Genomic DNA, 24,733 nt, shown 5'->3' with positions numbered 1-24,733 from the left:
AATGAAAGGAGTGTTTGGCAATTTTAAGAGGAGACATGATTTGTCGACCTATTTCATATATTGTCAGGCAAAAAAAAAAAATCCTACCTTGCTTCCTGAACTTTGCTTTCATTGCCTCTGCATTCAAAGTCCACAATGTAACCCAGGGAACAGTTGATGGTTGAAAAATTTGGATTGCAAATATCTAGGAAGTGTGGCCTCAGGCGACCGACAGACACTTTTGCAATGTCAGTGAAGGACTGACTGATAGCACAGCCAAAGATGAAGCAGCCGACTTGTCTATACAGAGCAGCTACATATGGGTTGCGAATAAAGGACTTGGAACGCTCCTTCATGTAATGGATCCGGTAGCATTCTCCTGATATTATCTGTTAACAAAACACACAAAATTATTACTGAGATCATTTAGTTTTCTTCTATGTATAAACAATGCCTTGTAGAATTGGATGGAACAGAATTATGCTTAGCATTAGAGTGGCTGACAACTTGTTTATGCAGATCAAGAAGGGCATTCACCAAACTGTTAGAACAAATATTTCCCACAGCAGTTGAAAACAAACTAGAAAGGAGTAAAGTATGGAGCTAGATAAACTTGTCAAATCCTCCAATTAGAAGCTTAAATATTAATAGGAAAACATATTTGCACAAGGTACACAAAATTGCTGGGGAAACTCAGCGGGTGCAGCAGCATCTATGGAGCGAAGGAAATAGGCGACGTTTCGGGCCAAAACCCTTCTTCAGACTGATGGGGGGGGGGGGGGGGGGAAAGAAAGAAGGAAAGGGGGGGGGGGAGGAGGTGCCCGAGGGCGGGCGGAGGGGAGGGTGGGAGGAGACAGCTAGAGGGTTAAGGAAGGGGAGGAGACAGCAAGGGCTAGCCAAATTGGGAGAATTCAATGTTAATGCCATAAGGACGCAAGGTCCCCAGACGGAATATGAGGTGCTGTTCCTCCAATTTCCGCTGTTGCTCACTCTGGCAATGGAGGAGACCCAGGACAGAGAGGTCGGATTGGGAATGGGAGGGGGAGTTGAAGTGCTGAGCCACCGGGAGGTCAGGTAGGTTATTGCGGACTGAGCGGAGGTGTTCGGCGAAACGATCGCCCAACCTACGCTTGGTCTCATCTACTGCATCCGCTGCTCTAGATGTCAGCTGATTTACATCGGTGAGACCAAGCGTAGGTTGGGCGATCGTTTCACCGAACACCTCCGCTCAGTCCGCAATAACCTACCTGACCTCCCGGTGGCTCAGCACTTCAACTCCCCCTCCCATTCCCAATCCGACCTCTCTGTCCTGGGTCTCCTCCATTGCCAGAGTGAGCAACAGCGGAAATTGGAGGAACAGCACCTCATATTCCGTCTGGGGACCTTGCGTCCTTATGGCATTAACATTGAATTCTCCCAATTTGGCTAGCCCTTGCTGTCTCCTCCCCTTCCTTAACCCTCTAGCTGTCTCCTCCCACCCTCCCATCCGCCCGACCTCGGGCTCCTCCTCCTCCTCCCCTTTTCCTTCTTTCTTTCCCCCCCCCCCCCACCCCCCATCAGTCTGAAGAAGGGTTTCGGCCCGAAACGTCGCCTATTTCCTTCGCTCCATAGATGCTGCTGCACCCGCTGAGGTTTCCCCAGCAATTTTGTGTACCTTCGATATGCCAGCATCTGCAGTTCCCTTTTGAACATATTTGCACAATTTGGTTGTGTGGTTATAATTGCTGTCCTGTCAAATTTCTCAGCCTAGGTCCACCCTACGTGGCTCATAAAAAGAGGGAGGGGGGATAACAATCTGTGTCACTGTACTAGAAAACAGCGAGAGAGAAAGAAAATACAATAATGTTTATTAGTAATACAGTAGAATGCATTGACATGGTTTTCAAAAATGTATACATTTTGCCACATTTTACAACCAAGATCAGTTATTGGCATTATGACACTGATGAAAATTTAATTTTGGTCTCCAAGAAATAAAATACCCGCAGTTCAGCAAAAATAACCCTGATCTTGATTTTTTTTTTTTAAATATTACAGGTGCAAAGCATGTAAACTAGACTCACTGGAAGATATTCTTTTCAAGGTAATTTGAATATGAACTCCATACTAACATAATGAAAGCACAAAGGGAGAATGAAGTGATGATGGCAGGGCTACCTGCAATATGTGTGTAATTAGCTACCAATAATTGAGCACAAGAAAGATACCTTCAAAAACTAAGTCATTCTCTCTAGAAACTGGGTCTGCCAATAGCTCAGAACAAGAGGATAATCTACAATATTTTTTGTCATATTCAGCAATATGAGTGGCGGAAGGACTTGGCCAAAAAAAACCCCAATCACAGTCAAGTTGCACTTTGCACCTACTTACAATATTGTACAACCGTTTTATATAATTATTTTTTCCTTAAATTAACAAATTAAAGGGCCATTATTCAATAAGTAATGTCAGCTGGGGCTTTCAAACCCTGAGAAGAACTATTCATTTCAGAATGCCCTTGCAGCTATTTCAGCAGCTTTTATAATCCAACATTTTTTAGTTAAAACAGGAGCAAACATTAGCAACCTACAATTTTAGAGCACCCTTGACATAGAAAAAAATTCCAGAGTATTCCCAAGATCATGGGGTAGGTTAGTTGGCCAAGCTCTCAAATGCAAATGTTGGCTGATGTGACAAAATGGAGCAGAATTCATTGGATTGATTTCCACAAAGAACGTTAGATATGATGGACATTACTTTGGGAGGCAATAGCTCAGTTGAGGAAAGAGAGATTGGAGATGAAGTGCTCATCTGCAAGGTCAGAAAACCAATGTTATGTTTTTTGAGGAGTCAGTCGTAGAGCTAGAGAGCACAGACACTGGCTCTTGTTTTTGATGACCACATAGGCAACTGAGCTGGTCCCATTTGCCTGCATTGCCCACTGAGCCCATACATCTTCCAAACAGATGGCAGCAAATTTAAAGAGGGGCAGATCCAAGCTTCAAGCAGTAGTGCAACCTTTTCCTCCAGCAATGCAGTAATTAAAAGCAAATCTGGAACCCAAGGCTTGCACACACCCACTACTCTTTATATGTTTTTGTTTCTTAAAGCAAAGTCTGCTATTAACTGATTGATCTAGGCATTTTGCCACCTATTTGGGGTCAGAGTGTCAAATAGATTAGGAACAAGTACTGGCTGGTAATATTGACAATTTGCCTACTAAGTGCATACTACATTAAAATGTCAATGAACACATTCCTTAAAGCAAACTAAATTTGCCATTAACTTGCTTTACCTAAATTCAGGATTTTTTTACTGCAGTAATTAGTGAAGTACTTAAGTTTTTGACCAGTAGAAACAAGGAATCGCAGGTGCTGGTTTACAAAAAGCCATTCAAAGTGCTGGAGTAATTTAGCAGGTTAGGCAGCATTCCTGGTGAACATGGATAGGCAATGTTTTGGGTCGGGACCCTTGTTCAGACTTGTTGATTGGATAGCAAGTTGATATGATAGCTAAGTGAATGGATTATATAATGCTACAGTCAAAACAAATTTATAATTTCACGAATATAAATGGCCTTAGATATATTCATGCAAAGCAGGTAATCTCATCAATCAATGGAAGATGGCATTTTAAGAGTCAAGTAATACCACACCCAGTAGCTAATTATTGATGGGCCTTGATTTTATAGATATCAGTCAGCAGATATAAATCCATCCTGATAATTAGATGTAAAGTTCTTCATTTGCTGAGAAAGAGTCTGCTTGCACTCTGGAGTCAGGGAAGTAAATACAACACAAATTACATTGTCTTGTTGAATTTTTGAGTCGGGACCCAAAGGGTCAAAGAAGGGTCAAGTCTAAAGAAGGGTCTCGACTCAAATTGTCACCTATCCATGTTCTCCAGATATACTGCCTGACCCGCTGAGTTAATCCAGCAATTTGTGTCTGTTTTTGCTCCAACACCACTCTCGGATTCCTACCAAGATTATAATAGATTTAAAATCCATCTTGATAACTTCCTAGCCGTTATCAAGCAAATGAACCATCCTACCACAACTAGATAGCAGTCTTGAACTACTATCTACCTCATTGGAGACCCTCAAACTGTATTTGATCGGACTTTACTGGCTTTATCTTGCACTAAATGTTATTCCCTTATCATGTATCTGTACTGTGAATGGAAGTGTCTTGCCCCGAAACGTCACCCATTCCTTCTCTCCAGAGATGCTGCCTGTCCCCGCTGAGTTACTCCAGCTTTTTGTATCTATCTTCAGCTTGATTGTAATCATGTATTGTCTTTCCGCTGACTGGTTAACACGTAACAAAAGCGTGACACGTGACAATAAACTAAACCAAATTAGATGTAAAGTTACTCATTTGCTGACAGGGGGACTGCTTGCACTGGAGTGAGGAAGTAAATACAACACAAATGACATTGTTTTTTAAAATCCAGTTGCTGCGTTCCCATATGATTTTCAGATTTCCTGGCCAATTACCTGAACTGACAGGGTGACAGTCCATGTGCGGTCAACTCCTATAATTCAATTCAGTATAAGGCACACTCCAAAATGCAACATACGGATTTTGTGCCGGGAATTCAGCAAAAGGAATTGGCAAAGTGGAGCCCTGATGCTTAAAGGCTGAGCCTCCATCTGTTACGCGGCCATGAGACTCTTGAAATACTGTTGTTATAACTTGTTATAGGAGTGTATCCTCTGCCAGTAGACCTCGTGTGGTAGGTAGAACCTCCTGGGGACTGCATTCTCCTGATCCTCTGTCCCATGGGGTTGTAAATCTGTGTAGATCAGACTCCCGCTTCTCTGACTAATGCTGCCCATTAGGCCCCTATTTCCACTAATGCTGGAACTGCTCCTCCCAGTGCTACCGCTGCGGTGTGGGTTCCGACTCACCCAAGTCTTTACGCGAGGCCCCCAAGTGACACAGCGTAAACGGCACTCATGCTAATCTGATACATCAGAGCTCCAGGATAACAATCAAATACACAAATCTCCAAATTTGTCAAATTTCGTTTTGGCACAAGTTCTGTGAAGAAAACCTTTCACACAAGCAGGTGAGAAAGCAGCTGAGATGTCAATGCTTTTTGGTATATTTCATTGCTATATCTGCAGCAACATCAATTACTATTATTTTCTTGCTAAATATTGCACATTTGCAGTATCCCTTTAATTAGTGATAAGATTCCGGAAGTCTGCGCAACCCAAAGACATACGATTAAATTACAAATACCATATTAATGTTGCTGTAATTTATCCATTAGCGTAGTGAAATTGATAACATGCATCCCTAAGGTTATTCGTGGTATACAACCTAATACAATTGAAACGGTGGGATTCCCAGCATACTGCCAGTTTAACAAACAACAAGTTAGAGCACGATAAAACAAAACTTAACATTTTGTTCATATTCTGATTTTTCAGTAAATATGTTGACAATTTAATCCCATTTATTGCTTGGTTGTAGGAAAAAGCAGAGAGCCTTTCCAGGAATGAATGTACACTCCTCATCAAGATAGGAAATGTCACAATTAATTAACGCTACACTGAATTCTATGTAAGTTATTACAAATGGTGTGGGATTGGGTAAAGTATTCAATGCCATTAAATCTTCACTGCGTTCTTCAGTCAAGAAAAATGTTTACAATGATGATGACAGGACTTGAGGGCCTGAGCTATAGGGAAAGGTTAGCGGGGTAGGACTTTAGTCGTTGGAGAGCAGGAGATTGAGGGGTGATCGTATAATAATAATAATAATAATAAATTTTATTTAATGGGCGCCTTTCAGACATCTCAAGGACACCTTACATAGATTCATAGAAATAAAAACATATAATCAGAATAAAATAAGTAATAAAGACATCACAGAGACACAAATTAAAAACAGAATTCAGTCCAAAAACAGAAAATCAAAAACACAGTGTGAATAATAGTGTATAATATCATGAGGAGAATAGATAGGGTAAATGCCATTTAGTCTTTTACCAGAGTAGGGGAATAAAGAACCAGACAACATAGATTTAAGGTGAGGGGGGGACAGATTTAACAGGAACCTGTGGGGCAACTTTTTGTTCTACACAAAGGATGGTAGGTATATGGAATGAGTTGCTGGAGGAGGTAATTGAGGCAGGTAGGTGAGACCAGTGTAGATGGGATATGTTGGTCGACGTAAGAAGGTTGGGCCAAAGAGCCTGTTTTCACACTGTATAACTCTATGACTCTAAACAGATTGTCAAATTATGAGTTATCTAATTCACAAATTATTTGATGTTAAGTGTTTCAGAAAGGCAAATCAAACTTTTTCAAAGTTTACACAATAATCCTATGAGAAGGGAGTCTGAGCCAATGAGTAGATGGTGATTCCACCGATATTCCAAGGACAACCATGTATTCCAAAAATAGACACAAAATGCTGGAATAATTCAACGGGTCAGGCTAGGGATTGTGTGATACCAGCGGAATACATCATTGCAAACTGTGGAACTGGTTAACCGACTTTTAGTGGAGGAAGTGATGGGGGTGGGAGGGAAGTGTTTATAGAGGTTACCTAAAATTAAATAATTTAATGTTCTTTACTGCTGGGTTGTAAGGCACCCAAGCAAAATATGAGGAGCTGTTCCTCCAATTTGTGCATGGCCTCACTCTGGCAATGGAAGAGATCCAGGACGAAAGGTCAGTGTGGGAATGGGAAGGGGATTGAAAGTGTTTAGCAACCAGGAAATCCAGTAGGTCTATGCGGACCAAGCGCAAGTGTTCAGCGAAATGGTCAAAGTCTACGCTTGGGTGCGCTGATTATTAACCAGCATCTACGGTTCCTTTTTATACAATTTTATTCCAGTTGTGCCTACTCAGAATGTTGTGAATATCTCAATCATTACTCTTTGTTAATGCAGAAGCGAATCTCCACCCTAACACCAACACCGCACAAAATTGCTATTTCGGAGTTTCACACTTATTAATACTGTAAACGTGAATTTTGTTATATAATTTTCATTGTCTTTATGATAGTGGCAGAATGGAAGGTCAGAAGATAAATTTCACCTGATCCTTAAAGTCAATTAATTGCTGTGGAAATCTTTGCCAAAAGAAATCTGAAGTCATAAACGATATCAGGAAGAAAAGGGAAACTGCTTGCCAATATTTCAAGATGAATTTGGATTATTCCCTGATTGCTGACAACTTCTTTCCAGTACAGGTATAACGATCAGGGAATATTGAAATCGAGAATGCATTTGAATTGCAAAGTGAAAATATTATATTTTGTTCTCATCGTAAGTCTCAGTAAGGTTAACATTGTTAATTGGACAATGCTGTCAAAACGTAGAACACTACAGAGGATGAAAATCTGAAACAGCTACAGAAAAGGCTTAAGACTGGCAGCAAGTCTGAAAGCACGTGTCAAGAAACAACAGTCTCAGATGTTGCAGTTTCAAATCTTTCCTTGAAAACCCAAGTTATTGTAGTCCCTGAATCTATAATACAACCTCACTATCAAAGAATGCAAGGAAATAGAAACACGACAGATCTCATGTGAACAAAACTACCAACAGATATGAACGTTTGAGTTTAAGGATTAAGAGCTGAGGTAATACCAGCAGCTGAAGAAACTTTGTTGACTAGCAGGAAAATAAAGAACACACAAGCAGACTACAAAGGGATGTAAATAAGTTAATTGAATGGGCAAAGATCTAGCAAATGGAGTATAACGTGGGAAAATAGAAAATTGTCTATTTTAGCAGGAAAATAAAATAACATTATCTATATGCTGAGTGGCTGCAATGCAGAAGGACCTCCGTGTTCAGATGTTCAAATCAAAAAGGCGAGCATGAAGGTATAGAAGGTTTTTAGGGATGCTAACATAATATTCTTCAAATTGAAATCAGAATTAAATATAAAATTAGGGAGATTATGCTTCAATTGCAAAGGGCATTGATAAAACCAATACTGTTCTGGAAGCAATTCAGTGAACAGTTGTATTGGGTGTACTATCCAGCGAGGGTTAAATCAGCTCAAGTTTAGAAGATTGAGAGGTACAGTGCACTCCATAATGTTTGGCACAAAGACCCATCATTTATTTATTTGCCTCTGTATTCCACAATTTGAGAATTGTAATAGAAAAAAATTACATATGATTTAAGTGCACATTGTCAGATTTGAATAAAGGCCCTTTTTATATATTTTGGTTTCACCAAGTAGAAATTACAGCAGTGTTTATACATAGTCCCCCATTTCAGGGCACCGTAATGTTTGGGACACAGCAATGTTATGTAAATGAAAGTAGTCATGTTTAGTATTTTGTTGCATATCCTTTGCATGCAAAGACTGCTTAAAGTCTGCGATTCATGGACATCACCAGTTGCTGGTTGTCTTCTCTGGTGATGCTCTGCAAGGCCTGTATTGCAGCCATCTTTAGCTTATGCTTGTTTTGGGAGCTAGTCCCCTTCAGTTTTCTCTTCAGCATATAAAAGGCATGCTCAATTGGGTTCAGATCGGGTGATTGACTTGGCCACTCAAGAATTGACCATTTTTTAGCTTTGAAAAACCTTTCTTGCTTTAGCAGACATGAGGCCAATGAGTTTGAGGCATTTGTTTGAACTTGAACAGATAGGATGTGTCCATACACTTCAGAATTCATTATGCTACTACCATCAGCAGTTCTACCATCAATGAAGATGTGAGCCAGTACCTTCAGCAGCCATACATGCCTAGGCCATAACACCCCCACCACCGTGTTTCACAGATGAGGTGGTATGCTTTGGATCTTGGGCAGTTCCTTCTCTCCTCCATACTTTGCTCTTGCCATTACTCTGATATAAGTTAATCTATCTCATCTGTCTACAAGACCTTTTTCCAGAACTGTGGTTGCTCTTTTACGTATTTCTTGGCAAACTGTAACCTGGCCATCCTATTTTTGCGGCTAACCAGTGGTTTGCATCTTGCAGTGTAGCCTCTGTATTTCTGTTCATGAAGTCTTCTGCAGACAGTGGTCATTGACAAATCCACACCTGAAGAGTGTTTCTGATCTGTTGGACAGGTGTTTGGGAATTTTTCTTTATTATAGAGAGAATTCTTCTATCATCAGCTGTGGAGATCTTTCTTGGCCTGCCAGTCCCTTTGCAATTAGTAAGCTCGCCAGTACTCTCTTTCTTCTTAAAACAGTTGATTTTGTAAGCCTAAGGTTTGGCTAATGTCTCTTACAGTTTTATACTTGATTGTCAGTCTCATAATGGCTTCTTTGACTTTCATCGACACAACTTTGGTCCTCATGTTGATAAACAGCAATTGAAGTTTCCGAAGGTGATGGAAAGACTAAAAGAAAGACTAGGTGCTGAGAGTTATCTTAAACCTGCATTAAGGAGGCAATTAAACACACCTGAGCAATTACAAACACCTGTGAAGCCATGTGTCCCAAACATTATGGTGCCCTGAAATGGGGGGACTATGTATAAACAGAGCTGTAATTTTTACATGGCGAAACCAAAATGTATAAAAACACCCTTTAATAAAATCTGTCAATGTGCGCTTTAACCACATGTGATTTTTTTTCTTTTACAAATCTCAAATTGTGGAGTACAGAGGCAAATAAAAAAATGATGAGTCTTTTGTCCCAAACATTATGGAGGGCACTGTAACTTAATTGAAACAGACAAGCTCTTGAGAAGTGTTGACATAATGAATATGGGGAGGACATTTCCATTTGTGGGAAAATCTAGAAGAAATAACTGTTTAAAGGTAACGGGCACCCACTTAACACAGAAATAAGGTGAAATTCTTTTTCTCTGGGTCCTTAGTTTAGAGATACAGCGCGGAAACAGGCCATTCGGCCCACCGGGTCTGCGCCGACCGGCGATCCCCGCACATTAACACTATCCTACAACCACTAGGGACAAAAATTTCATTTACCAAGCCAATTAGCCTACAAACCTGTACGTCTTTGGAGTGTGGAAGGAAACCGAAGATCTCGGAGAAAACCCACGCAGGTCACAGGGAGAACGTACAAACTCCGTACAGACAGCACCCGTAGTCGGTATCGAACACGGGTGTCCGGCGCTGCATTCGCTGTAAGGCAGCAACTTTACCGCTGTGCCACCGTGACTGTCTTTGGAACTCTCTCTCATTGGATAGGCTGGGCTTGTTTATCCTAGAGCGAAGAGAACGGAGGGGTGACCCAATGAAAGTATACAAGATTAATAGAGGCATAAGGCGAATGTCAAAATCTTTTTCCAGTGATCAGCATATCAAAATCGGGAACGTTTATTTTAAGGTATGGCAAAAAAAAAAAAAAATTCACACAGAGAGTAGTTGATAACTGAAATATTCTGTCAGAGGGGTTGGTAGAATAAGATGCAATTACAATGTTTAATGGATTAGTGTAGGTAGGCAAAATGGTTGGCATAGACGCGATTAGCCAAAGGACCCGTTTCTGTGCTGTAAACCACTGACTCTAAATGGAGGCAGCAGAGCCTTTGAATTTTGTTAAGGCAGAGTTAGATAGATTTTTGAAAAGTAAGAAGGTGGAAGGTTATCTTAAAAAGTAAACACAAAATAGATAACTGTCGCACCAGGGTTTATTTCACCTACAACATTTTTTTAAAATTCATATTTTTTCTTGAAGTATCACAGCATCTGTGTCTTTGTGAACTTTTTCTCTGTGACTGACATTGGCATCAGTCTGAAGAAGGGTCTCGACCCGAAACGTCACCTATTCCTTCGCTCCATTGATTCTGCCTCACCCGCTGAGTTTCTCCATCATTTTTGTCTACCTTCTATTTTTCCAGCATCTGCAGTTCTTTCTCAAACACTCAGCATCTAATATAATCAGTTCAGTCACATATTGGGCTGAAGTCCATTTATCTGGCAATCTTTAAAGTCGATTTAATGAAAGTCAGATTTTCCCAGTTGAGACCAAACGCACAATCCAGAGAGCATTAAAACTTTACTTTGTCCACGTCATTTGTTTTGTTCTATTTCTCAACCTCTGACTCTTATTGTGAAATATGTGCCGTCTTTCAAAAAGAGAAATATTATGTTAGAACATACCTATACGTATTGCACTGTGCAAGATGAAGCCTTATTTCGGAAATGTTAAGGACATCCTCCAAATCTGGAATTTAATTCCATAAAACTCTATTTCCTACATTGACAAACTTGCCTTGAGCCATATGGACCCTGGATTCTGTAATTATTTCTCAGATATCACAGTCCTTCTCCTCTCCCCCTCTACCTTCAATACCTTTCTCAAATCCACACTGCAGCCAATTTTTTTAATCACTACCTAATAACTCAATTAGGCTCAGAGTTGATAGCATTTTTCCGAAGCATCTTGTGATATTTAGATACGTGCCACATACATTTTATTTACATCATGAAAACTAAAACTGGGTTTTCCTCAAAAAGAAAATTCAATGTCCTTTTCATGTTTCCCCAAAAAACATCAATTCCTTGTGTAAATCTGATTTCAAGAACTTTGGAACTCCATGGAAGTACCCACCAAATTACAGATTCATTAAAAATTACAGCACTGAAGGAAGTATTTTACCTATTGTGTTCCAGCTCCAGGTTTGCAGGAGTTACTTGAAATTAAATAAATCAATGTTCATGCCTCAGGGTTGTAAGTTGCCCAAGTGAAATATGAGGTGCTGTTGCACCAATTTGCGCGTGGCCTCAATCTGGAGGAGGCCCAGGACAGAAAGGTCAGTGTGGGAATGGAAAGGGGAGTTAAAGTGTTTGGCAAAAGGGAGATATTGCGAAACAATTGTCAAGTCTACGCTTGGTCTCGCCGATATAGGAGCCCACACTTGGAGCACCGGATACAGCAGATGAGGTTGGAGGAGGTTAGAAGAAGTAGGTTAGTTTTCTTTCTCTCAGATGCAACAAATGCCACAGCACCAAATTAGGGAGAGTTTGGTGACCATTCAATTATTGTGCTGATGTAGTACAAATGGCCATTTCCCATCTCGAATGACCAATAACAATGATCTTTTCATTCTCATCCAAGGTGAGAGCAAATAAAGGTTAAAAATAACAATCCAAAATTCTTATTTCAGCTGAAGATGAACGGGTGCTATTGCATCAGAAGAATTTTTGGAGTACACCCAGTTCCCAACAGAACTGGCTAGGAAGTTTCACTTGGCTTATCACCACATTGGCAGCTTGATGCAGCAGCAGATATTTCACAGCTGTTGCAGTGCAAATCCTGACAGATCTAAAACAATACAGCTAATATAAAATAATTTTTATTTTAATTGCCTGACATAATCATTGCCCCAACTTGCTTCCCAAGATTATGAGCAAAAGTGAATAATTATCTTGTGAACCCTAGTGTGTGCATCAGATAACATAAAATATTATTTTGCAAAGTTATGGTCGGTTCATCGCATCACCATCCTTGATAAGAAATCAACATATATTCAAGAATTAAAAATACTATCTATTGAGAAAGTAAATTAATTAATAGTGTATTTTTTTATTTCATAGTATTAAACTTTACGACCAACTGAGTGAAAATTATTTTTTGCTTAATTGTGAGCTGTGAAAATAACTATATTTTAAATGCATTCATTATTCACAGTAGTTCTTTAAACACATTGGATTTGATTTTTCTTCCTAGCATTCATCACCTCTTCAGTATCTCGTTTATGAATTGAAATGGATGTTCGCCTCCAGGGTTTCACATTACAACCACTATTGAATGCATATGCCTAAAAATGGACTAGTACTTTAGAATGAGACATAAGGAACGGAAATATATATTGTACAATCTATTTCCTGCCAATGATACCAGACAAAGTATGTTCCTACTATAATCCATTGTTATGATCTGCAGTGGTGTAAGAGGGTGGGAGATAATTAACTTCAGGTAACCCATCTCTGCATGATTTCATTCCCTCAGTCCTGAATTTTGAAGAAAAAGAGGAAAGATCTTCCCAGCCAGGCAAATAACCAGATCTGCAAGTTACATATTTTTGGTCTCAAGATCGGTTATCTATACAAAACATGATCTGTGATATGATCGCTAAATGCATGTCAATGGATTATGAGGAACGAAATTGATCATCTCATCTAACCATGGATGAAACACTCATTGCTGATCACGTGATCCGCGGAGCCAAACTGAGCACTGCTCATGACAGGCAGGCGGGAAAATGATGGATTTGGATTTCTGCTGCTCACAAATCAGTCCATTTCCCCTGAGCTGGGATGTTTCCTGACTGCACATCAGATTCCCAGTGGGATTTTCACTGGGAATGTAAGGGCAGGAACATGCAACATGCAGAAAGGTAGTGAGTGCCCCAAATGTCAGTCAATGTTTTGATTCCATTTCAAACTGAGACTGTTCAAGAAGGAACTGCAGATGCTGGAGAATTGAAGGTAGACAAAATTGCTGGAGAAACTCAGCGGGTGCGGCAGCATCTACGGAGCGAAGGAAATAGGCAATGTTTCGGGCAAAAACCCTTCTTCAGACTGATGCAAGGTGGGGAGGGGGGAGGGAGAAGAAAGGAAGAGAAGGAGCCAGAGGGCTGAGGGAGAGCTGAGAAGGGGAGGAGACAGCAAGGGCTACCGGAAATGGGAGAAGTCAATGTTCAGGCCACCGGGATGCAAACTTCCCAAGCAGAATATGAGGTGCTGCTCCTCCAGTTTCCGGTGGTGCTCACTCTGGCAATGGAGGAGGCCCAGGACAGAAAGGTCGGATTCGGAATGGGAGGGGTCCTGGTCAATTCTTCCCTGGTCAACTCTTCCCTTCCCACCTGTACCACCCCCTCCCCGGGCACTTTCCCTTGCAACCACAGCAATTTTGTCCACCTTCAAACTGAGACTACTGGCACCACCAGGTAAATATTTTGTGACAACTTAAGAGGGAAAGGAGATTGCCCCAAGCTTGCTATGCAAAAAAGAGAATTTAAGGCACAAAGTGCTGGAGTAGCAGGTCAGGCAACATCTCTGGAGAACATAGATATTAGATGGTACACAAAATTGCTGGGGAAACTCAGCGGGTGCAGCAGCATCTATGGAGCGAAGGAAATAGGCGACGTTTCGGGCCGAAACCCTTCTTCAGACTGATGGGGGGTGGGGGAAAGAAAGAAGGAAAAGGGGAGGAGGAGGAGGAGCCCGAGGGCGGGCGGATGGGAGGGTGGGAGGAGACAGCTAGAGGGTTAAGGAAGGGGAGGAGACAGCAAGGGCTAGCCAAATTGGGAGAATTCAATGTTAATGCCATCCGGACGCAAGGTCCCCAGACGGAATATGAGGTGCTGTTCCTCCAATTTCCGCTGTTGCTCACTCTGGCAATGGAGGAGACCCAGGACAGAGAGGTCGGATTGGGAATGGGAGGGGGAGTTGAAGTGCTGAGCCACCGGGAGGTCAGGTAGGTTATTGCGGACTGAGCAGAGGTGTTCGGCGAAACGATCGCCCAACCTACGCTTGGTCTCACCGATGTAAATCAGCTGACATCTAGAGCAGCGGATGCAGTAGATGAGGTTGGAGGAGATACAGGTGAACCTTTGTCGCACCTGGAACGACTGCTTGGGACCTTGGATGGAGTCGAGGGGGGAGGTGAAGGGACAGGTGTTGCATTTCTTGCGGTTGCAACGGAAAGTGCCCGGGGAGGGGGTGGTGCGGGAGGGAAGGGAAGAATTGACGAGGGAGTTGCGGAGGGAGTGGTCTTTGCGGAAGGCAGACATGGGGGGAGATGGGAAGATGTGGCGAGTGGTGGGGTCACGTTGGAGGTGGCGGAAATGGCGGAGGATTATGTGTTGTATTTGCCGGCTGGTGGGGTGAAAGGTGAGGACCAGAGGGACTCGGCCCTTGTTGCGTGTGCGGGGATGGGGAGAGAGAGCAGTGTTACGGGGTATGGATGAGACCCTGGTGTGAGCCTCATCTATGGTGGCGGAGGGGAATCCCCGTTCCCTGAAGAACGAGGACATTTCCGATGCCCTGGTATGAAATGTCTCATCCTGGGAACAGATGCGGCGTAGGTGGAGGAATTGGGAGTAGGGGATGGAGTCTTTACAGGGGGCAGGGTGGGAAGACGTGTAGTCCAGATAGCCATGTGAGTCAGTGGGTTTGTAATGTATGTCGGTCAGGAGTCTGTCCCCTGCGATGGAGATGGTGAGGTCAAGGAATGGTAGGGACGTGTCGGAAATCGTCCAGGTGTATTGGAGTGCCGGATGGAAGTTGGTGGTGAAGTGGATGAAGTCAGTCAGTTGTGTGTAGGTGCAGGAGGTGGCACCAAAGCAGTCGTCAATGTAACGGAGGTAGAGGTCGGGGATGGGGCCCTGGTACGTCTCGAACAAGGATTGTTCAACGTACCCGACAAAGAGGCAGGCGTAGCTGGGGCCCATGCGTGTGCCCATAGCTACGCCTTGTGTTTGGAGGAAATGGGAGGAGTCAAATGTAAAGTTGTTGAGGGTGAGGACCAACTCCGCTAAGCGGAGGAGAGTGTCAGTGGCTGGGTATAGGATATTAGATGATTCGGGTCAGGATCCTTCTTCAGACTGATTGTGATGGGGCACAAGGGAAGAAATCTGGAAGGGAGGAAGGGCAGGACCCTGAATTACACACACTCCAAGCCATTGACTTGTACCATCAGGAAATTCAGAGGTCATATTTCTATTGGCTTCAACCAGGGATAAATGTAAAAGATACTGCCCATTACCACAAAAATATCGTGCTTTGAATGGAGTCTTGTGGAAATTAAAATTGTAGTTCAGCTTAAAAAGTCAGATAACTTTACACTATTGGAGCTTGAATTTTGCGTCCTGTTGGACGAAAACAGAATAGATGGAGAACAGTTAACAGGGAGGTGTATAATCCAGAGGCTCCATTCGCAGCTGCAGGGAATTGTTTGATGGCTTTGCCAAAGAGTAGGAGAGCTTCAGAATATCCTGTCACGGCCTAGTAGAGTGATGTCAATTCCTGTAGTATTCCTTGAAGACGTGTTAAGTTCAACAGTATAACATTTAAATGGATAATAAGCCTACACTTATTCACGTTATATTGTCTGCACATGGTCTTTGCAATTCTGAAGACCTGAGAGATCTCACTAAGAGAATCATATCTCATCATCAGGCAATAGTTTACCCAAAAGACCACAGGTGCGTGTATAGTCTACCCCGGTTTTAATTGGGAACATACAGGACCTTAATGAGGGCCAATAATTTACAGCAAGATCTCAAATGTCAGAGGAATTGAAGCGTAGTAATTCAGCACAGCTGGAATAAAACTGAAGTTTCAGTCTTAGAACTCAAAGGACCCATTTACAGTGATGATATGTTTTTAATAAACTCTACATAAACATGTTATAGGTTTCTGTGAATTGTAGCAAATGCTTTTCACCTTCACAAAACATTTACCCCATGCTAGTTATGTCGTTCTTATTTCACTTGACTATCTTATTAACATTTCTTAATTTTTGTGGATTCAACTTCAGCCGAAGATATATATTCTCCATAGCAACCCTGAGGGCCTCCAAGGTCTCCATTATTTCTGGGCTTTCCAATAAAAACTAAGAGGATCAGCAGCTGCCTTCAGCAAAGCTCTCGCTGTTTTTTTTGGAGAAAGTTTGGAATCAAACATACTATAAGCGTGCCTGTTACACTTCAATGTAATTAGCACTTTAACACATGCAAAATTTGATTTGCGTACTTTCACATATAATACAAATAGATTTTTTTGATTTATCAGTGAAAGATTTGATGTACTGTTATTTATTCCTCAAATCATTTTTGCACTAGCCTCTAAAGAGAATACAAAATCATTTCCTTTCCTTCCTTTACTCCTACTTATTAAAAGCTGTGTTTTTCAATAGACATTTCCAGGTTAATTGCCTCTTCACTTTCATTCTTTTACATCACTTGTATTTATGTTATTTCTTGTAGTACTTTTGATCATCAGTCTGGATTATCATAATCATGGAATCACATTATGAATAAACAAATATTTTCCATTTGTTGCAGTAATTATTGCAAAAGGTGGAAATGCTGCCAAATAAAGCAAACTTTAAAGATATCAAGCAGTAAGTTAGATTTCACGTATTATGTTTACTCATGCCATCCTACAACTCAGGAGACTATTCTGCCCATCAAGACTATGCCAACTCTCAGGTTCAATCCCTCAATTATTTCCATATAACCTACTCTCTCACATGCCTTCAATTCCCCCATCATTCTCTTGTCATATACCTATGTTAGTGACAATTCATGGTAAAGGATTAGCCTACCAACCAGTAAGTCTTTGGGACTTGGAAGGAAAGTGGAGCACCCAAGGCGAAAGCCACATGGTCATGAGGAGAATATGTGAATTCCATACAGACAACCCTGGAGATCAGGCTCGAACCTGGGTCATTAGAAATCAAAGAAACCAGCACTACCTCCTATAACTTAGCAATTATGCTGCGTCTGGCCTCCGACAAAACCCAAATACCCCAACATTGATGTTGGAGGTCATGATTTTATTCAGGTGACTTGAAACCTCCCTGCTTTTGTTTGCGGGTGGCTTCAATGGAGGTTTTGTGCAATCAGTTTGAAATTCCTTCTCACGCTAATTCAATACTAGAAATAGTTCATGTAAGCTATAATACTACATAAAGATATAAAAAGTTAATGTGTTATCCCATATATGCCAATGGAGAGGATAATAGACAATAGACAATAGGTGCAGGAGTAGGCCATTCGGCCCTTCGAGCCAGCACCGCCATTCAATGTGATCATGGCTGATCATCCACAATCAGTACTCCGTTCCTGCCTTCTCCCCATATCCCCTGCTATCTTTAAGAGCCCGATCTAGCTCTCTCTTGAAAGTATCCAGAGAACCGGCCTCCACCACACTCTGAGGCAGAGAATTCCACAGACTCACAACTCTTTGTGTGAAAAAGTGTTTCCTCATCTCCATTCTAAATGGCTTACCTCTTATTCTTAAACTGTGGTCCCTGGTTCTGGACTCCCCCAACATCGGGAACATGTTTCCTGCCTCTAGCATGTCCAAACCCTTAATAATCTTATATGTTCCACTAAGATCCCCTCCCATCCTTCTAAATTCCAGAGTATACAAGCCCAACCGCTCCATTCTCTCAGCATATGACAGTCCCGCCATCCTGGGAATTAACCTTGTGAACCTATGCTGCACTCCCTCAATAGCAAGAACGTTCTTCCTCAAATTTGGAGACCAAAACTGCACACAAAACTCCAGGTGTGGTCTCACTAGGGCCCTGTACAACAGCAGAAGGAACTATTTGCTCCTATACTCAACGCCTCTTTTTATGAAGGTCAACATGCCATTCGCTTTCTTCACTGCCTGCAGTACCTGCCTGCTTAATGTTAGTTAATTCACTTGGTACCTAGGTTCCCTCATGCAAATGAGATCTGCAATCTGTGTGTACTACGTTGGTTAAGTACCTCAGACTAAACAGCCTGCTATCTCAAGATGCACGTTATGATCTGGTGCACAGCCAGAAGATAAACTCATTATCAAAATGGTGAGAACTATCAACGTAATCCAGATCCACAACAACAATATTCTATTGCTCCTGAACTCCTGAGTTAGTCCAGCATTTTGAGTCTATCTTTGGTATAAACCAACAGCTGCAGTTTCTTTTTATTGCAACAATTTTCTACACAGTAAGGATTCCCATAGAAAATATATTGAACAAGTCCACACTGAAAATTGTTTTCAGACACTTATTTAAAATCTTAAAATCTGGATAATATACTGCTAAAAAGCATTTATTGATAGTTGCTATTTTCTTGCATTGCTCTTTACAGCTGCACTATAATCTAGACTTTTACCTTCTCTTTAAGTATGTTATTAGTATGCAAAATGGACCCAGTGTGTGCACTCATTTAGATTAATCCTGGTCACAGTCATGTGGTCTTCAACACAGGCAAATCTCTCAAATTCCACAATGCTGTAAGAAGAGGCCCCAACAATAGATCAAGCCCTTCGTTATGGGGTAGGTAGATAAAATGTAAAGGAAGCCAAGATAGACCCAAGCAAACAGTTGCACATTATCAAAATGTTGAAAGTAATACATCTGCATCAATCTACCCTTGTAAATGAGGAATGTTAAGAATACAGTTGAGATAAACCATAAGTACAACACTATTTGGTAGAAAGTACATCCCCTTAATTACTTTTAGTATCCCAGATGCTTCTTCTTTGGCTCTTCCTAGTTTTCACTAACATGCCTAAGGGCGGCACGGTGGCGCAGTGGTAGAGCTGCTGCCTTACAGCGCCAGAGACCCAGGTTTGATCCTGACTACGGGTGCTGCCTGCATGGAGTTTGTACGTTCTCCCCGTGACCTGCGTGGGTTTCTCCAGTTTCCTCCCACACTCCAAAGACATGCAGATTTGTAGGTTAATTGGCTTGATATAATTGTAAATTGTCCATAGTTTGTGTAGGATAGCATTAGTGTGTGGCGCAGACTCGGTGGGCCGAAGTGCCTGTTGCCATGCTGTATCTCTAAACTAAACTAAACTAAACATTAAATATCATCAAACATAGTCTTCACATGTGCATTGATGATCCCAATTTTTCACTACTTGCATCCTTGACCCACCCGCTGAGATGTATTGAGATTTACTCCATCTTAACAATCATTATCTTTGGTTCTCTGCCAAAAAACAATCTATCCACTACTCATAACTTTTCAAAACTTGGTGGCATATTTAACTCTGAGATATGCATCTGACCACATATCCATAATATCATTAAGACTCCCTATGTCCATCTTGGTGACTCTACCAACTCAATCCTACTTCAACTAATTTGTTGATAATCTTGTAATTCAACAAGATTTGAAAATACCAATGCATTCCTGGCTACCCTCCCATGTCTACTCTCTATGAAATTAAGATCCTTCAAAACTCTGTTATTTTTGTCATAACCAAGCCCAATTCACCACTCACCCACCCCTGTGCTCTTTGACCAATATTAACTCCCAGTTAAACCAAGTTATGGAGTTATACAGCATTGAAACAAATCCTTTGGCCCAACTCATTTATGCCAACTAAGATGCCCTCGCCTCATTTGCCAATATTTGACCCTACCCCCTAGACCTTTCTTTTCCATGTACGTACCAAAATGTATTTGAAATATTGTTAATGTGGCTGCTTCAACCTCTTCCACTGGAAGTTCTTTCAATAGATGTATCAACCTCAGTATAAAAAAGTTGCCCCTCAGGTTCCTATTACATAATTCTACTCTCATTTTAAACCTATGCCCTCTAGTTCTTGATTCATCTAAGCTGGGAAAAACACTATGGGCATTCACCTCATCTATTCACCTTTAATGGTTTTATAAATTTCTATAAGGTCACCCCCAAGCACACTTCTCCAATTCTGGGCTTTTGAGCATCCCGATTTTAATTGCTTCACCAAGAGTATCTATGAATGGTGCTGGCCAAGGCTCCAAATTTCATCACTTCAAGTTGAGCATACAAATCAATTTCTAATACAACCCTCAAAGGAAATTAGGTCAACTCTTAAAATCCGGACTCTTTAACTAAGATTTTGTTTATCTGCTGTAATATCCAATGTGCCTCAGTAATAATTTTACTTGATAACTCCTCTGAATCACCATGGAAAGTATTATCTTTTCACAATTTAGTTAGATCACTGTTTAGAGATACAGCATGGAAACAGGCCCTTTGGCCCATAGGGACAATTGATCACCCATTCACACTAGTTATCCCATTATACACTAGGGGCAATTTACAGACTACAAACCCACGTCTTTGGGATGTGGGAGGAAACCGGAACATCCGGAGGAAACACATAAGGTCACAGGGAGAATGTGCAAACACCACACAGACAGCACCCGAGGTCAGGACTGAACACGGGTTTCTGACTCTATGAGGCAGCAGCTCAACCGCTGCACCAATGTGTTGCCCACATCTTGTTAAAAGACTTGGATTTATATTAAGGGTTGTGTGATTTCAGACATCTTGAAGCACTTCACACTCAATGAAAGACTTTCTGAAGTGTATGTATGCACTGCCGCAATGTAAGAAAAACAATCAATTCCAAAGCTCCCAAAATAGTAAATTGGCAATAATTTGATGATCTGTTTTTTAATAGAGATATTGATTTAGAGATAAATATTAGGGCACAGTTGACAACCACCCAGTTCTCCTTCAAAACACTATTGTGAGATGTTTTATATCCACATAACTAAAGACTTCGCCCTGCTCAAATCTTTGGACTAAACCTACAACTTTCAGATGCACAGGTGACATTATAACCAAATGAGCCACACCTGAAACAAAAGTCCCCTATAAATTCAGCTACAGATGTTTTTGATTTGCAAATATCCAATAAATGGGATCAGTGAAGTAGAATGTCGGGTTCGCTCACAGAATTTTAATTTATATAATTTGGTCAGACTTGTGCTCATTAAATGAGGATGCCAATTGGTCAGATTAAAACAATTATCCACTTTGAATAAATGTCAAGGACTCCTGGGTCTGGCAAAGTACAAAACAGATATAAATGAACCCGTTTTATGAGAACACTTATATTCTGTAAAATACTGTTCACTGTTTCTCAAACCAGACATCTGTGGCTTTTCCGAATGAGATTGCCAGTATTCTGACAAAATGTGCCGATATATGGTCAGTTTCACATTGCTAATCTATGCCCGAAAGCTCACAAATAAATTTCTAAAGAACTTCTAAAGAGTCATAGAGTATGGAAACGGTCCCTTCGGTCCAACTTGCCCATGCCAACAAAAATGCCCTATCTGCACTAATCGCACTTGTCCGTGTTTGACCCATATCCCTCTAAACATTTCCGATCCATATACCTGTCCAAATGTCTTTTAACTTCTCACAGAAACTTAAAATATAGGAGAGGAAGTACATCAGGGAGAATAAACAGTCCAAATGACTTAGAAATACAGATAGGGGGCCATATCTCCTCTGCTGTGTTTGCCACATCTCAAATTTCACAAGGATCTTTGAGATGCTGCTTATTTCAGGCACTAGTATAAGGCGGGAAATCTAATTTCACAGGCAACACAAACTTTCATCCCATTTGTCCAAACTCCGAATTTACATCTAAAGATGTAAGGCCCACAATGCCACCTGATCTATCTATTGACAGAAATTATGGTAAAGGGGTCTTTGAGGAGCCAGTCTCTGGCATTATTTTGCTATTTTCCTTATCAGTTGTACCATTTGTTCACTATCCAGACTGTAGGCTGCTTGTGGCCCAGGAGGTAAATGAAAGTATACGAGCAATAAAATATTTGTTTGCGCTGCAAGCTACAAATGAATATTTCATCCCTGCAGTAGGCGCAGACAAGAAATTACCTCAGAACTATTTCAGTCCGTTATGCGGTGCTCCCAGCCATTCATTCTAAACAGAAATTGAAACTACCCTGGAGACTGAAGCACAATGGTACTTCCACAACTGGAACATTGTGGACTGGAAAGAGAAAAAGAATCACTAAGTCTTTTATGAAATCTGCTCAATCCAATGTGGACATTTTATCATCCGAAGCTTAAAAGTAACTACATTTTCTCGTGTTAAGCCCTTTTGATTAGCCTAGGCCTTGCAAAGTTGTCACATTTGTATTAAAGCACTCTTCTTTACTTTATTAATCATAACATTTTTTTCTTTTTAAACGCTTTAGTATGATTGGTTAACCGAGCATTCGTGAATCCTGAGGGCCTCTTCAACCCGGCATAAACTGAAAATGACAACCCCACATAATCCTGACATGAGCAGCCAATTCACAAAGCAACGGTGTTGCTATAGATACCAAAATGTAGCAGACTCACCAGAAATAACTACTTTTTGATATATTGCCATTGAAGTAGAGATATTTCTGGCACTGACTTCAAGGTAAGTAACTTTGGGGGCAGTCACTTTCATTTAATTAGACTTTCAATTAGTTTGTTTTTTGCCCAGCAAGCATGTACAAAAAAATATATATTTTAGATCGAAGTAGAATTATTGAATATAAAAATAGATTGGATTAATTAGTGTTGTATTAATCCCAGCAGTACTTCCAAGTTCTTACAACTAAAGGGGGAATTTCATTCTAGTTCTCGTAGAAGGATGGTCAAGGAGAAAGCGATCGTTCACAGAAGATTTTGTTTCATAAACATGCCTACTAAAAATCATTTAGTGAAATAGTTTATCTCCTTGGAAATCAGCCATTTGTGGAGCTGCACAGCGCAGAAATGGGCCCTTTGACCCACCACGTTAATACCGACCACTAGTCATTTTCTATATTAATCCCATTTAGCATCATGTGGATCGTAGCTACTATGTTTGGCAATTCAAGTGGTTGTTAAAAGTTGTGAGAGTATTTTTCTCCACCACCTCCTCAGGTTGGGCATTGCAGGTTGCAACTAACCTTCTGGGTGATTTTTTTCCCCTCAGATCTATTTTAAATTTCTTATTCCTTGTCTTAAAGCTATGCCCTCTTCTCCTGGACACTTCTAACATGGGCAAATGGTTGTGACTATCTACGCTATCTATGTCCCTCAGAAAAGGGGTCATTCTTTTACCAGATCTATTCATTCGTGTTTTTTTTTAATATATGTCTGAGTGCCAGTTTTCAATGAATTACATAGTTCCTATTTTACTTCTTTAACCACCTACTTAGGCAGATTTCTAATGCATTCTGGAGGGAGTTCTCTGGATCAGGATTTCCACTTATGATTCTTCTCATTTGGTGCAATTTAATCCTGTTCAATTCTGTCATTTCCACCGTCTCCCTCTTCAGTTCTGAATCCATCATGAGAATTTAACTAAAACACGACAGCGAGCCTCATGAAAGGGGTCTATGATGAAAGGTTGGGACCTTTAACAATTTCCTCTTCGAAAATTCTGAAAGGTTTGCTTAAGGATGCACTCCCAGCAGAGAGTGAAAATGGATCTATCTATTTGGCCCAATCATAGCTTTGGTTTAATATTAGTGGATTTTCAAATCTTTTAAACACAACTAATACTTGATTTGGCCTCATGACACACACAAAGTGACGGAAATCTCTATCAAAATATGGAGTGGACCGGGGGACAGGGAACACACAATTTCTTGGCGGCCGCGAGCGCATGCGCACACTCACACACACACACACACACACACGCTCACACACACACGCTCAAACACACGCTCACACTCACACACACACACACGAGCGCGAGGCTTCGGAGGCTCAATCCAGCGCTAAATGCAGCTCAACTCTGCCTGTCTCGCCGGATTAACCTACAGCCCTGCCTGGACTGACGGAATACCAGTCCGGAGCCATGGAGCTAGCGCTGCTTCTCTGCGCTGGCTGTAAGCCTGGGCCATATTTCCCGTAAATCCAGGCAGGGCTGTAGGTTAACCTGGCGGGACAGGCAGAGTTGAGCTGGATTTAGCGCTGCTTCTCCGCGCTGGCTGTGGGCCTGGGGGCACAGCTCCCGTCTGACTCCCGATGTTTCTGGCCACCCCCGGGCGTGGTGGGGGGGAGGGGGACACTCGGGTGTGGACAGGGATGGTCCAGTGGCAGTTCGGCAGCGATTGCAGCGCTGGAGACCTGGGATCGATCCTGACTGCAGATGAGGTGCAGGTCTGTGTCCAGCAAAGATCCTATAGCAGAGATCCTATCTTTGGTGTCCAGCAAAGATCCTATAGCTATAGGATCTTTGGTGTCCAGGACCAAAGTTCGGCGTTGTGAGCCTATGACCTGGGCACGTCTCCCTCCTCCAATCGCCCCGCTCTAACCTCAGTCCCACCCCCCCCCCCTCTACTTCCGCCTGACCGACACCTCCCTC

At 41.6% G+C, this 24,733-nt stretch overlaps 1 protein-coding gene across 1 annotated transcript in view; it reads right to left on the bottom strand.

The window, feature by feature from the left end:
* The window catches only part of plpp3 (phospholipid phosphatase 3), a 129,401-nt gene that overhangs the window by 50,320 nt on the left and 54,348 nt on the right, over positions 1–24,733 (bottom strand). Inside the window, exon 3 of the mRNA XM_033028689.1 lies at positions 88–368. Within this exon, the coding sequence (XP_032884580.1) occupies positions 88–368 (281 nt within the window). The remainder of the gene's footprint in view (positions 1–87; positions 369–24,733) is intronic.

The sequence above is a fragment of the Amblyraja radiata genome, chromosome 10 (genome assembly GCF_010909765.2).
Source record: "Amblyraja radiata isolate CabotCenter1 chromosome 10, sAmbRad1.1.pri, whole genome shotgun sequence".
Classification (NCBI taxonomy): Eukaryota; Metazoa; Chordata; class Chondrichthyes; order Rajiformes; family Rajidae; genus Amblyraja; species Amblyraja radiata.
This window is presented reverse-complemented; position numbering and strand designations above follow the sequence as displayed.